Raw genomic sequence first — 15,682 nt, 5'->3', positions numbered from 1 at the left:
AAAAAATTATTTTTTCTGAATTATGAAAAAAAAAAACTATTTATAAGGAAGAATGGTGAGTGTTTAGCATAATTGGACTAACATTAAAAACACAACAGATATCCCATAAAACAATAGAAGCTCTGTAAGAACACAGCTTTATTTGTTTTAACCTGTACAAGAATTTTAAGGTATAGCAAAAACTGTTAACATAATTATCCTCAGGATGGGACAAAAGTCATGCAAATATCACTACTAACAATAATACTGATAATAATAATAACCATCTTTTTACAAAACAAAGAGATGGTGATTTCAAGCCTTAAAGCTTCGGATTTTAGGGTTATCTGAATTTGAGCATAGAAGATGGAGTGATTAAATCCATGCTAAATACCTACTGATTGATTTCTATCACATTGCCTGAAAATATTAAAATGTTAAAAGTCATCTTAACAGTAGGGTTCATACCTGGATACTGTCGAATGGTGGACACAGAGCTGGTGATTGGGGTATATGTGTGTGCAGTCAGTGGGTATGCAGAAGGTGGGTATGTTGGCAAAAAGTACTGGAATTGAACAGGAACAGACGGTCTATAGATGGAACACAAATAATAGTGAGCAAAAATGGTCTATTTTCCTCTTTACCTTCAAATGATCCTATTCCCCAGATTCTCTTCATACATTCTCTTAACTGACATACCAACATTATGTCTCAAACAATTAGATAAAAGAAAACAACTCTACAGAGTAATGTTTTTAAATAAAGAATTACTGTAAATACTAACTGTATCAAAAAATGTAAAACACACAGGGAATAATAATTAGCAAAACTAACTCAAAAAAACTCAGCAACAAAGGGTTCTCTGCTCAATTCCACTTGTAAGACTCTAAGCTCAGAATGTTTTTTACTGGCAAATTTTATCAAACATACATAAAACAGATAATCCCAAGCTTATATAAACTGATTCAGAGACCAGAAAAAGAAGAAAAGTGAGCAAATTTATTTTTTGAGCTTAATATAGCCTTGGTATAAAAACTGGGCAGGGAGAGTATGATAAAAGATTATTAACAAATTTCACTCTCTACACTGACACCAAAATTTCTAAATAAAATTGAATTAAGTACTATATAAAATTAGGTATATCATGATCAAATAAGTTTTATCACAGCAAGATAGGAATGATTCAATATCAGAATTTCTAGTAACGGTTTAGATCATATTATACAATTATAAAAGAACAATCATTTGAAACTTTGCAAAAGATTTTAAAAAATTAATAGCATTCAATACTTATTTATGATATAAATGTCTGAGAAAACAGGAAGAGAAAAAATCTTTGTACTGAAAATTGAAAACATATCTATAGAAATCTGTAATGAAATTTCAGAAGAATTCCCATTCAGGTCAGGAACAAGACAAGGATGCTCACTATCTCTGCTATATTCAACATCATATTAGAAGCTATAGCCAACAAGAAAAACATAGGTATACAAAATGGAAATGAAAAACTCCCTCATCTCTCAAAAAATTGTCCTTTTTTATAGATGAAATAAACATCTACATAGGAAATCTGAAAGAGCTGACAAACTTTTAGAGCTGTTAGTTAAAATGATGGACACACAATATATTAAAACCTATGTGCATTCCTATACACCATAATAATCAAACAAGTTCATTTAAAAATAACCCAATCCTGGAAAGACTTCATGTGCATTGTACCATGTGCTAACTGTGGGAGAAGGAAGATACAAATATGGAATCAGGGAAGGAATGTGGCTGAACTAGATAAAGGCATACTAAAGAATTTTTTAAATGTTACATGCTTCTTACCTCTGCCTGCTGGAAGAGCCTAGAAGAAATGACAATCCAGTAACAATCACAGAGCTAATGCCTAAATCTTGGTTTCTAAATGATGAAAAGGAACAAGGGCTCTTTGGAGAAATGGGAGATTACAGGGCTCAGAAAGACAAAGTTCAAAAAAAAAAAAAAAGAAAGAAAGACAAAGTTCAGGAGGAGTTGGCGAATTCTGTAGTAGTGGGAAGTAACGGAATGACCAGGACATAGCAAAACCACAGGAACTAGGTCTGAAGGGGCTCCCAAGGACCAACCCAGAGACAATTCGAGCATGAAAACAGATGACACTAATAGATTTTGGTAATGAATAAAATCAAATCCATAAGCCTATGCTGATTCAAAAAAAATACACAACAAAATAAATGGGGAAAGAGAAAATTTCTTTACATCAAAATGCCAGCTGATAAATGTGAAAGAAATGAGTTAGAAAAAGTCACTATGTTACAACTATCAAATTGCAACCCTCAATTGATTCAGCCAAAAACCATCAGTAGACAAACTATTGAGTGAAGATTTACTGGGGAACAGAATATTTATAGCTCCAAAGTATTTCCACACAGATTACTTATTTACGAAGAGGAAAAATACCCCTTTACAGTAGAAGAATCTGGCAAACATCACCTTCACTAATTAACGCTGACATAATTAACAATGGGACAAAGGAATAACAGCATGAGTAGAAGTGAGAAGAATGCATCACCCAAGTGGTATTCATCCCGAAAACGCATAATTTGAATCTCACTATGAGAGAACAATCTGATAGCCCAAATTGAAGAATATTCTTCAAGTCTGGTCTATCTATATACTTAAAAAACATCAATGTATGAAAGAAAATAGAAAACTAAAAAAATCATTTCAGGAACAATGGTACTGTTAAGAAAGAGACTCGTTGTTCTTCAAAGATGAAAATGGAAGTATTTAGGAATAAAGGGTCATAATGCTTCAATCTTTACTTTCAAAATAAATTAAACACAGAAATACACAAAACAAAACAACAGATACTAAGAGAACATCCATAAAAAGGACAATGGCTAAATAAATATATACATTTTTCATAAAACTAAAAGAGAAATAACACAATTATTTCAGGGGAAAAATTTGAAAATAAGAATAAGTGAATATATGCCATATTTGTGGGCCATGTTGTTTTACTGAAAAATCAAAACAATTAATGACACAATGAAGCAATGTAACTGGCAATTCCCTCCTACCTGTTGTCACTGCGAGTTTCCATGGCCACGGGATTTGGAGAGGCCCGATGCCCTGAGATGGGGATCAGGCTGCTCCTCTCTGTGGGGTAGTCAGGCTGGATCCTAGGAGAAGTGTGTGTGATCTGCTGAGGCACCACCTTAGCTACAAAAGTAAACCGATTACATTACTGCTTACATGCTTCTACTGGCAAGCAACATCATTCTTGGCCAGCAATAATCTTAAGAATGCAGATTGTAATAAGAAGTCTGGATTTTTAGTTTTAATCAAAAATAAGAAATGAAAGATGAGTACGTAAGGCTCAACTAATTATTTCAACCCAATAATCCACTAATATATTCACCCTGTTATTTGTCAATGCAGGGTTGAACATTAATACTCTAACAAAAGTATCAGAAACTAAGCCCCTTTCCCTTGACCTGGGTTCTTTGAGATGCCTTTTTATTTTTTAAAGAAAAATTTCTATTAAAAAAATTTTAACAAAAATATAAATACAGAAATGACAAACCCTTAGATTCTACTCCTAAAGTAACTGGGTCCATAACTAATTAGTAACATGTAGCTAATTAGTACTGAATAAATCATTTATATTTCCAAGTCTCACTGTTTTCTCATCTATGAAGCCTTCTCTAGGACAATCACTTAATTTTGAATATCCTGTGATTTTATCTAATACTTTATAGCAAAATCAAAATTAACAGAATTTTCAAATTTAAAATAGCACTCAAAATTTGCTTGCCTTTATAATTTGCAATCAAATTTTGTTTAGAAGTTATAGCTAAACTGGGACATATTTATAGTTCCTATAGACCTACCTGTTAAGTCTATGCCAGGAATTTGCTGAGAAAACTGTGACCTCAGAGATAGAGAGGGACAGAGTTTCATCTATGTAAAAATCCAAGTTACACCAGTGACGGGCACATAACTACTAGACAGTAGGATGATGCCACCACATTACCCAAAGTGCAATGCATCAAACACCAAAGGTTAAGGAGCACAAACCCACCATGATGTCCAGCTATTTCCTTAGGGAGGCAGCTGGAGAGGTTTCTGCAAGATGATGGCTGAGATGCCCTCTTTGACCACTGGTGATGGCACCCATTAGCAAATGCAGAGAAAAGCTGGTATGACACATTTTCCATCAGTAGTAAGTAGAGTGTTAGGTGGAAAGCAACTAAACCTTGTTTTTCACTGTGCCCATAAGAGGCAGGAGAAAATAATACTTCCAACAGAAATGCAGCTGCCATTTGTCAGGGTAACTAACCAGTGGTGACTGTAAACAAACCCCCAAATTTATCTTTATTTTTTTCTAATTAAAAAAGCCATATTCTCAGGCCTGGCTGCTGTGGCTCAGTGGATTGAGCATCGGCCTGCGAGTCAAGTGTCACTGGTTCGATTCCCAGTCAGGGCACATGACTAGGTTGCACATCAGGTCCCCAGTTGGGGGCATGAGTGAGAGGCAACCACAAGTGATGTTTCTGTCCCTCTCTTTCTCCTTTCCCCTCTCTCTAAAAATAAAATAAAAATAAACAAACAAATTATTATTTTTTAAAAGGTCATATTCTCAACTAGTAAAATAAATAAAACTTAATGAAAAATATAATGCAGAAATCATAAGTTGGGCATAATGCTGTCTCCAAAAATAAATCTTTTTTCCTGGATGCTACGACCGTTTTATTCTGCTTTTTATAATTCTAAGATCACAATCACATGTGGGCCAAGAATAAAGAAAATAAGGGTGATATTCTACTGGAAATCAACATCCATTAGAGGTGAAACTCTATGTTCATCATTAATCAGTCTTTTTTTCTCCTGGCCCAATACATTCTTATTAGTAACAATGGCTAAATTCAGTATTTAATCCCCCCTGGAGAAAGCAAGTGCCACCTGGAAAAAGCCACTTAGGTGATTTTAACGTATCTCCTATACAAACTTGAAGATCAGTGCTCTAGGGTTAATGTCAAGTCTCCCTTCTCAACTGAGGTAAAAGTATAGGGATCCTATTATGATGTAACAAAAAAGTAGGTTACTATAAAAGAGGAAAACAAAACCAGAATATATACTTGATGGAACTTAGATGAAGCCAAACACATTAAGAGGCAGATGTTAAATTTGTTTGGACATTTCTGTCAAATGATTTTCATATCTAGAATTCAGTAAATGGTTAAAATTCAAAGATATATGAGCTGGGGAGATACAGAAATATAGCAACTTAGGACAGGTACAAAGATGGTGGTTCTAGCCAAAATGAATGAACACAGTTCTGTTTCTTGGTACTTTTAGTGATTTGACTCCACAATGTGATCCACAGTGTGATCTTTGAGGAAGATACAATGACATTAACAAGAACTAACCGCAACAGAATTTTTCAGAGAGACAAAAGCAGAGAGTACACAGCCCCCTCTTAACTGGTCTGATTTTCCTCATAGCTTAGTGAGACCTACAATGTAAAAATTAAAAGAATGGGTTTGGCTCTGACATTACAGCACTGAGAATAACTGATGACAATGCTAAGTATAGCCAGAAATCGGTCTGCTATGACAACATGAAATAATCAATGACCTTTTTCAACAAAAGTATATTACTGCTGAAACCACACATGCACATAACAAACTTCTTTTCACAGAAGTGAAATGAACTTCCTAGGGATATAAGAGGAATTTAGTGCCAAGCTGTAGTGAGTAGTAACATGAGAAAGACCCAGCAGCAGTGTCCCAATCTAAGGGCTGGCATGACCTAGTTATCTAAAAGAGGAGTAAGGGTTTCCTGGGTCCAACATTATTGTGTAAAAGTGTCCTCAAAGTTTGGTAAGAGGGCTGTGAAGGTGCAGTCTGTCTCTCATGTGAAGAAAGAAAGTAGGAAGAGACCACCCCAGGGCTAGAACACAGCAGGTAGGGAAGCCATATTTCTGTGGTCACCAGATTCTGATGATTCAGTATGTTAGTGTGTCAGTCTGACAAAAAGCAGTCTTCCTTCTACAAAGTACAATACATTAAAATGTGGCAGCTATCCCAAATCTTTGGGTGTGAAGAACAGTAAGATGACAAGCTCATTATTAGAGAACCAAGGCAAAGGTCAAAAATAAAACCTATGGCTGGAGGATTAAAGAGAGTAGTCTCATAAGCTATGGTCTCTAGCTTGGAAGCAGTGACAGTGAAATAGACCCGACGGTAGACCTTGGCACCTGTGGCCTGTGACTAAGCATTGTGACACATAAAAATTATATGAAAATTCAAATTTTGGTGTCCTCACTGACACATAGGCATGTCTGTTTATATATTGTCCACTGGTGAGTAGTTGTGGCATAGACCTATGAGGCCTGCAAAACCTAAAACATTCACTATCTGGTCCTGTGGAAAGTTTGCCAGTACACTTGCTCCTGATGGCTAAAATCTGGCTACCAGAAATCTTTCAAAAATTATTGATTGATTGATTTTTATGGGGTGGGGGGAGAAAGAGAGGGAAAAGCAGAGAGACAAATAGACGTAGATTTGTTGTCCACTCACTTACGCATTCATTGGTTGCTTCTTGTATGTGTCCTGAATGGGAATCTAACCCAAAACCTTGATAGTCTCAGGATGATGCTCTAACCAACTGAGCTACCCATCCAGGGCCAAAGATTTTTTAAATATTCAAAGTATACACATATTTAAAAGAGGGCATAAACAAAGTCTGAAGAAGTTTTGAAGTTATCTTGAGGCAGCACTCAGATGAAAACCTAGGGTAATCAACTTGAGGTTTAGCCATCTTCCCACTTTTTTATCACCCCAAAATTTTTCCCAATCTATCAGTGTACAAGTTCTCTTCATTCCATATCCTTGTTTCTTTCTTTTCCTGCTGTTCTTGCATGACTATGTCAGTAAAGTTAATTTACTTCTTTAAAAGGTATACATAAAAGAGGTAAAGTTTGATGAATGAGGAATTTAAAAAAGTAGAGTTAAAATGAAGTTTACTCTGAGCTCCTAATGATTATTATCCTCTTTTTCCCCTATCGTCAATGGCAAATCTGCATGAAAAATAGTACAAGGTAAATTCACTGTTACGCTGAAAATCAACAACAAAAAATCAGTACTATCTATCTATCAGAAGAGCTGGTCAGAGGGGCTGAAAAATTCTTTTTCAGCTTGTCTGAAGGGTATACAACACTTACCAACTGGGATGTTTGAGGTGGTCACAGCAGTAGCATGGGATGAATGTGAGGGCATTGTCATGGTAACAATTGTACTTGTGGGAGCTTGTGTGTGTGACACAGGTCCTAAAATGGGAGAAAAAAAGAAATTCTTCAACAATGGCCTCTCTGTACACGTTATAGGTTCTCCAAAACCCAAGAAAAGCTCATAGGAAAAGTTAAAGAGAATTTTTATAGCCTATTCTTTTTCTCTGACTGAAGCTGAGAAATAAAAAATTAACCTACCACTTACGCTTCGTTTTTCTGTGGCAGAAAGAGCAAGCAGGGTTACTGACTTACCAGCTGTGGTTGCTGAAGAAATGGTGTTCGTTGCCAAAATAGGTGCTACTGTTGCTGCAGCCACTGGTGTGCCAGTACTAAAGATAGTTTTCTATGGAAGAAAAACCCAGAAGAGAGTTATGAACAAGAACATTTCCCACTCAATCCAGTTCAAAGGCAATCACTGCCATCAACATTGTCAGGTTCTTAGAAAGTTTTGCACAATTCTGGTTTTAACCCACAGAAGAACCATTCAAATGGTTCTTCACCTCTGGTTCTACCTGAGCCATGGTATGAAGCTGCTGTTTTGGCGTCCCTAATGCAGGATGAGAAGGCAGTGTGATTCTTGTTGTTACATCCCGTGACTGGGCAGGACGCTGAATACTGATTGCTGCAGATGGTGGATGCTGGATAGACAAAGTTGGACGACTGAAAAGACAGAAAAGACATGATGTATAACCTGTCTCCAGACACAAAGCAAGCATCAAGGCCACTTACTACCTTGTACTAGATCAGAGTCATAAAGCTGTATTTTTTTCAGAGTTCTGTGAGGGCTGCCATTGATCCAGTGAAGTAAATGACCCATCAAGTTTCTCTTCTGAAACTGCTGTGAGCCTCATTATAAAGGCAATCAGTATGTACCATGAACTGAATAAATTAAACCTAGGTCATTCTCAGTATCCTCCACATAGTTAACCATTGCTCTATAATAATCTCAAGAAAGCATTATTGTAATAAACACAGTTCATTTTATGGACAAAGCTGAAGATACACACCAAGGATCTTACTGTTAGGAGGAAAAACTACAGACAACCTTGATTAACAGCAGATTAACCATGACCCTTGAAGGACTGACCTTCCCACCCCATAATTTTATACCATTTCTTACCAAATGATAACAAGTTATGATTGTCTAATGACAGAGAAGGATATCAGTGCAGACAGCATGTCAAATTAACTGACAGCAAGCTATTGAAACTCAACAAGAGCAAGAACAGTTAGTACAACGAAGTTGGTATCTCAAGTCAGAGGGAGGAGGAATGACAAATAATGTTGATAAGATTATATAGCTATTCGGAAAAAATAAAATTGGATCCATACCTCACACAGTATACCAGAATAAACATGAAAATGATCAAAGATTTAACAGAAAGTGAAAAAGTACATGAAAAAAGGATAAGAGAATTCTTTTATAATCTTGGAGTAGGGAAGAGCTCTGTTAAGCTTTAAAAATCCACAAGCTATAAAAGACCAGCAAATCTGACTCTGTAAACAAATAAGCAAACCTCCTACATAGCAAATCATACACAGTATAATGTTCTGAATATACTAAGAGCTCCTAGAAATCAATAGCAATCCAATAAAAAACAGGCCAAAAATATGAATACTTTGCTAAAAAGAAAACACAAGTAGTCCCTTAACAAGGAAAATATATTAACTCTCACTCACAGGAAGAAAAATACAATTTAAATACTCTATCTTCACTCACCTATCACCTTGGCAAAAAAATAAAAAATAAAAAAATTGACATCATTCTCTGCTTTCCAAGCTATAAGGAAACAAGCGCTTTTAAACATTCTAGAGGGAGTATAAATTGGTATAAACCTCAGTAAAGGAAACCAGACAGTAGATATCAAAATCATAATCACATATACTGTCTGATCACTTTGGAGAATTCATCCTACAGATATTCTTGCACACATGCATAATAATCTAAATACCCGTATAAGATTATTCACTGCAATATTATTTATGATAGTAAAATACTAGAAATAGCCTCAAATTCATTTACTCAATGGATCACTATTATTGCTACTAAAAGAATAATAATATGTAATAAAATGAAAAGATTTCAATATGTGCTGTTATATGAAAAAAAAAGTAAAGAGGAATATACGGTAGAAATTAAATCTTTTGGGTAAAAAGATAAAAACTAAGAGTTGGATTTGAACTTAGCTATATTTAAGAAACACTGGAAGGATACCTCAAAAACCTATTACCAGGTTGCCGTAGAAAGGGAAAGGAATGTAGGCCTCTGGTAGATGGGAGACAGAGGACAGTAATACTCCTTACTGTATACCTTTATATGCTTTTGTATTTGGAACCATGTGAATATAAAGTAGGGAGAAGAAAATGTGATCAGTTGAGGGGTAAAGGTAAAAATGTGACTGCAGATTTCATGTGTCCAAACAAAGCAATGGTTTTCAAGATTAAGGGTCCCTTTTCAAAATGCTTTAAAATCAGACCTAGTGAGCTACTGGTGAATAAAGTTTATAATGGCTGGCTTTCTCCCTGCAGAAAGAGAACTAAATTGCATATCATTCGAGTTCAGAGGAAAGCAGAAGCCTGGCCACATGTTAACTGTAGAACTTGGTGGAACTCACTGAGTTAAGACAGCATACTATTGCAGAGTGACGACATAGGTCACCAAGTACAGTGACAAAAAAGCCAGGCACTCCCTGTATTTACAATTAAAACACCAAAAGAGATGTATGTATAAATAATTTAAATAGTGGCAAATTTTAGGATAAATGAACCTAACTATGGAAACTTTATTTTATTTAAATTATATTTTATTGATTATGCTATTACAGTTGTCCTGATTTCCCCCTCCCCACCCCTTACTCAGCATATCCCACTCCCTCAGGCAATTCCCCTATCATTGTTCATATCCATCAGTCATGTGTATAAATTCTTTGGCTAGTCTATTCCTATGCTGTACTTTCCATCCCTATGGCTATTCTGTAACTGCCTATTTATACTTCTTAATTCCTCACCTCTTAACCCCACACTCTCCAGCCCATCTGGCAATCAACAAAATACTCTGTAACCATGATTCTGTCTCTGTGCATCTTGTTTGCTTAGCTTGTTTTTTAGATTCAATTGTTCATAACATATGTACTTACTGCTATTTTAGTGTTCATAGTTTTGATCTCCTTTTCCTTAAATAAGTCCCTTAAACATTTCATATAATAAGGGCTTGGTGATGATGGATTCCTTGCCTTTTTCCTTGTCTGGGAAGCTCTTTATTTGCCCTTCGATTCTAAATGATATATTTGCTGGGTAGAGCAATCTTGGCAGAAGGTCCCCGCTTTTCATGACTTTGAATATTTCTTGTCAATCCCTTATAGCCTGTAAAGTTTCTTTTAAGAAATCAGCTCACAGTCTTACAGGAACTCTCCTGTAGTTAACTAACTTCTTTTCTCTTGCTGCTTTTAAGATCCTCTCTGTATTTTTTAACCTTTGGCATTTTAATTATGACATGTGTTGGAGTGGGCCTCTCTGCATCTATCTTGTTTGGGACTCTTGTGCTTGGTGGACTTGCATGTGTATTTCCTTCGCCTAATTAGGGAAGTTTTCTTTCATTGTTTTTTCAAATAGATTTCCAATTTCTTGCTTTATCTCCTCTCCTCTAGCACCCCTGATGCAAATGTTGCACCTCTTTAAGTCGTCCCAGAGATTGATTATACTCCCAACATTTTTATGGATTCTTTTTTCTTCCTGTTGTTCTGATTGGTTGTATTTTGCTTAAGTTCCAGATCATTGATTTGATCTCTGCTTGATCCACTCTACTCTTGTTTCCCTCTAAATTGTTCTTTATTTCAATTAGTGTATCCCTCACTTTGGAGCGGATCTTTTTTATGCTGCCGAGGCCCTCACCAAGTTTCTTAATCCTCCTTATAACCACTGTTTTCAACTCTGCATCTCTGAGTTCATTTAGTTCATTTAGGTGGGCTATCTCTGTTTCATTTAGTTCTTTTTCTTGGGTTTTGTTCTTTGATTTGGGCCATATTTCTTTCCATTCTCAATTTGGCAGCCTTCCTGTGTGTGTTTGTGTAATGGTTAGAGCTGCTCTGATTCCGTGTCTGGGTAGTGTGGCCTAATGTAGCAGGTATCCTGTAGGGTCCAGTGGTACAGCCTCCCCTATCACCCAAGCTGGGTACTGGGGGTATGCTCTTTGTGTGGACTGAGTAGAGTACACCCTCCTCTTGTACTTGAACCTTGGTTGCTGTTGGCAGATCAATGGAAGGGATGTAGCCCAGGCCAGTCAGCTGCAAGGAGTGGCTGTGAAGTTACCACCTACCTCCACCCTCATTGGAGGATCTGCTGTGCAAGGGAAAGGTGGTGGTGTTCCTAAGTGATCTGTAGCTGTCCACCGGGGGCGCTGGCCCTGGGGTTTCCTGGGTGGTGCAGGCCAAAGTCAGCCCCTACCTGTGTTTTGCCTGGGGCACCATGCCTGAGCTATAAAGCAATCTGAGATGGCCACTACTTTGCTGGGCTTGCAGATTCCCAGGCAAAGAAAAGCTATGAATCTAAGTTGGCTGATGATAGTGTCAGGCCTGGTGCTCACTGAGGTCAGCTGCGTTTGTTTGATAGGATTTAGGAAGTTGTGAAACATGAGCCAGGATCAGTCATTCATATGGAAAAGCAGCTTGGCTGGGCCCATAAATTGGGTGGGGCAGAGTCTCTGGGGATCTCCAAGACCAGCCAAACAGTGTTAGCCAGATTGATGGAGCCTCAGATATGGCACTAGCTCTGTATCTCTGTGGGTAGGGTTTAGAAAAGGGACAATGGCCTCTGCTAGCCTTAATGTCAGATACTTCGGTTTTTCCCGTAGCCACTGGTGCCTTTCAGGGGTGAGAGACCAGCCCTGTGTCAATTCCCCATCTACCTGTCTGGATGCATGTGGTTTCTTTAATTCTATATTTGTCGGACTTCCATCCAACTCAGTTTCTGATGGTTCTGAGTGATGGTAGTTCTATGTTTTTGCTGTAATTTTGATGTGGTTGTGCAAAGAGGCGAGCCATGTCTGCCTATGCCACCATCTTGACCAGGAAGTCGGAAACAATTTTAAGAAAGAACTATGCCAATAGAATTACCTGGAAGAGGACTTCTTAATTAAAACTTAAACACATTCATATTTTAAGAGATCTAGTTGATACAAAAATATACCCCAAAGGGGATTTATACATGGTAGAGAAAAAGTAGGTTTACAGTTGTGAGTACATGAAACATGAAGTCTATTCTTGTATTATTATTTATTAGTGTATTACTTTACTTTTTATTTATTTTAATTATTTTTAAAGCACATGGAGGACCTTCCTACTGCCTTGGCCTGATGATTATCTTATTTTCCTCCCGATTCTTGAAGAGAAATACTGGTCAGAGACACACCCATGGAGAAAAAGTTAAGAAAAACCTCATCGCTCTGGTCAGGTTGTTCGGCTGGTTGGAGTGTTGTCTGGTAAACCAAAACGTTGCAGGTTTGATCCCTGGTTCAGAGCACATACCTGGGTTGCAGGTTTGATCACTGGTAGAGACGTGTATGGGACGCAACTGATGGATGTTTCTCTCTCACATCAATGTTTCTCCCTCTCTCTCTCCCTTCCTCTCTCTCTAAAAATCAGTAAACATATCTTGGGGTGAGGATTTTTTTTCAATTTTATTTTTATTGTTTTTCTATTACAGTTGTCCCACTTTTTCCACTATTGCTCTCCCCAAACCCAGCCTACCCCTTCTCCCACAGTAAATCCCCGCCTTGTTGTCCATGTCCATGGGTTATTTATACTAGTTCCTTTACTAAACCCTTCCCCTATTTACCCCTTTTTCTTCCTCCCCTCTATGCCCCTGATAATTGTTACTCTGTTCCATGTTCAATTTTGTTAATTTATTTGTGTTTTTCATTAGTCTCCTGTATCTAGTTCCATCCATGTTGTCACAAATAGCAGGAGTTCCTTCTTTCTTTTTGCTGCTTAGTATTCCACTGTGTAAATGTACCAGTTTTTTAATCCACTCATCTACAGATGGGCACTTAGGATGTTAACAACATGTGGCTATTGTAAACAGCGCTGCTATGAACATAGTGGTGCATAGGTTCTTTTGAATTGGGGTTTTAGGATTCTTCAGGTATAATCCTAGCAGTGGAATCACTGGTTCAAAAAGCAGTTACATTTTTAGTGTTTTTGGGAAATACCATACTGTTTTCCATAGTGGCTGTAGCAGTCTGCATTCCCACCAACAGTGCACATACTCCCCAGCACTTGCTGTTTGTTGATTTGTAGATGATGGCCATCCTGACTGGCGCAAAGCAATAGCTCATTGCGGTTTTTATTTGAATCTCTCTGATGGCTAGTGATGCTGAGCATTCTTTCATATGCCTATGGACCCTCTGTATACCCTCCTTGGAGAATTGTCCATTCAGATCCTTTGCCCATTTTTTAATTGGGCTGTCTGTCTTCTTGGTGTTGAGACGTTTAAGTTCTTTATATATTTTGGACATCAATCCCTTGTCTGAGGTATCATTGGCAAATATGTTTTCCCATATGGTTGGTTCCCTTTTCATCTTGCTGATGTTTTCTTTGCTGAGCAGAAACTCTTTAGTTTGATGTAGTCCCATTTGTTTATTCTTTCCTTTATTTCCCTTGCCTTAGGAGATATAGCGGTGAAAATACTGTCATGTGAGATATCTGAAATTTTCCTGCCTATGTTTTCCTCTAGGACTTTTATGGTGTCACGGCTTACATTTAAGTCTTTGATCCATCTTGAGTTTATTCTGGTGTTTGGTGTAAGTTGATGGTCTAATTTCATTTTTTTGCATATCCCTGTCAAGTTCTCCCAGCACCATTTGTAAGAGAGACTCATCTCATTCCACTTTATGTTCCTTCCCCCTTTGTTGAATATTTGTTTACCATATAGACCGGGGTTTAATTCTGGGCTCTCTATTCTATTCCATTGATCTATATGTTTGTTCTTATGCCAGTACCAGACAGTCTTGATCACAGAGGCTTTGTAGCATAGTTTGATGTCAGGCATTGTGATCCCTCCTACTTCGTTCTTCTGTCTTAAGATTGCTGTGGCTACTCAGGGTCTTTTTTGGTTCCATATAAATTTTTGAAGTATTTTTCTCTAGGTCTGTGAAATATATCACTGGTATTTTAATAGGGATTGTGCTGAATCTATAAATTGCTTTGGGTAGTATGAAGATTTTAATGATGTTGATTTTTCCCATCCATGAACAGAGTGAGGCTTCCATTTATTTGTATCTTCCTTAATTCCTTTTTTCAGTGTTATGTAATTTTCTGAGAACAGGTCTTTTATCTCTTTGGTTAAGTTTATTCCTAGATACTTCATTTTTCTTGTTGCTATGGTAAATGGGATTTTTTTCTAGTTTCTGTCTCTCACTTTTTATTGTTGGAATATAGAAATGCCTTCGATTTCTGAATATTGACTTTGTACCCTGCTCTTTTGCCAAATTCTCTTATTAGATTGAGTAGTATTTTAGTGGAGTCTATGGGGTTTTCTATGTACTCTATCATGTCATCTGCAAATAATGAGTTTTATTTCCTCTTTTCCAATTTGGTTGACTTTTATTTCTTTTCCTTGTCTGATTGCTTTGGCTAGAACTTCCAACACTATGTTGCATAGCAGTGGAGAGTGGACATCCTTGTCTTGTTCCTGATCTCGGGGGAATGCTTTCAGTTTTTCTCACTGAGTATGATGTTGGCTTCAGGTTTCTCGTATATGACCTTTATGATGTTCAGGTATGCTACCTCTAGTCCACTTTTGTTGGGTGTTTTCTTCATAAATGGGTGTTGTACTTTATCAAATGCTTTTTCTGCATCTGTTGATATGATCGTGTGATTTTTGTTTTCATTTTGTTTATGCGGCGTATCACATTTATTGATTTGCAATTATTAAACTATCCTTGCATCCTTGGGATGAATCTCACTTGATCATGGTATATGATTTTTTTTAACGTGTTGCTGGATCCAGTTTGCCAATATTTTGTTGAGGATTTGAGCAACTATGTTCAACAGCAATATGGCCTGTAGCTTTCTTTCTCTGTTGTGTCTTGACCTAGTTTTGGAATTAGGGCAATACTGTCTTCATAGAACGAGTTTGAGAGTCTTCCCTATTCTTGGATTTTTTGGAACAGTTTAAGAAGGGTAGGCGTTATTTCTTCCCTAAATGTTTTGTAAAATTTGCCTGTGAAGCCATCTGGTCCAGGCCTTTTGTGTGCCAGAAGTTTTTTTATTACTGCTTCAATTTCACTCTTTGTTATCGGTCTGTTCAGGCTTTCTACTTCTTCTTGATTCAGTTTTGGAAGATTATATATTTCCAGAAATTTGTCCCTTTCATCTAGGCTGTCAAGTTTCTTGCCATTTATTTGTTTGTAGTAATTTCTTACAATCC

The 15,682-nt window shown here is 37.0% G+C and overlaps 1 protein-coding gene across 6 annotated transcripts in view; it reads right to left on the bottom strand.

The window, feature by feature from the left end:
* The window catches only part of SAP130 (Sin3A associated protein 130), a 120,279-nt gene that overhangs the window by 61,242 nt on the left and 43,355 nt on the right, over nucleotides 1–15,682 (bottom strand). For all 6 annotated transcript variants that reach the window (XM_090278881.1, XM_090278895.1, XM_090278893.1 and 3 more), the window contains 5 exons: nucleotides 7,771–7,918; nucleotides 7,511–7,601; nucleotides 7,193–7,297; nucleotides 3,045–3,186; nucleotides 448–569 (listed from right to left, as the gene is read on the bottom strand). In XM_090278881.1, the coding sequence (XP_090135007.1) occupies nucleotides 448–569; nucleotides 3,045–3,186; nucleotides 7,193–7,297; nucleotides 7,511–7,601; nucleotides 7,771–7,918 (608 nt within the window). The remainder of the gene's footprint in view (nucleotides 1–447; nucleotides 570–3,044; nucleotides 3,187–7,192; nucleotides 7,298–7,510; nucleotides 7,602–7,770; nucleotides 7,919–15,682) is intronic.

This window comes from Furipterus horrens, unplaced genomic scaffold, assembly GCF_987537825.1.
Source record: "Furipterus horrens unplaced genomic scaffold, mFurHor1.1.pri manual_scaffold_1, whole genome shotgun sequence".
In the NCBI taxonomy this organism is placed as follows: Eukaryota; Metazoa; Chordata; class Mammalia; order Chiroptera; family Furipteridae; genus Furipterus; species Furipterus horrens.
Note: the sequence above shows the minus strand (reverse complement) of the source record. Positions and strands in the feature narration are given on the sequence as shown.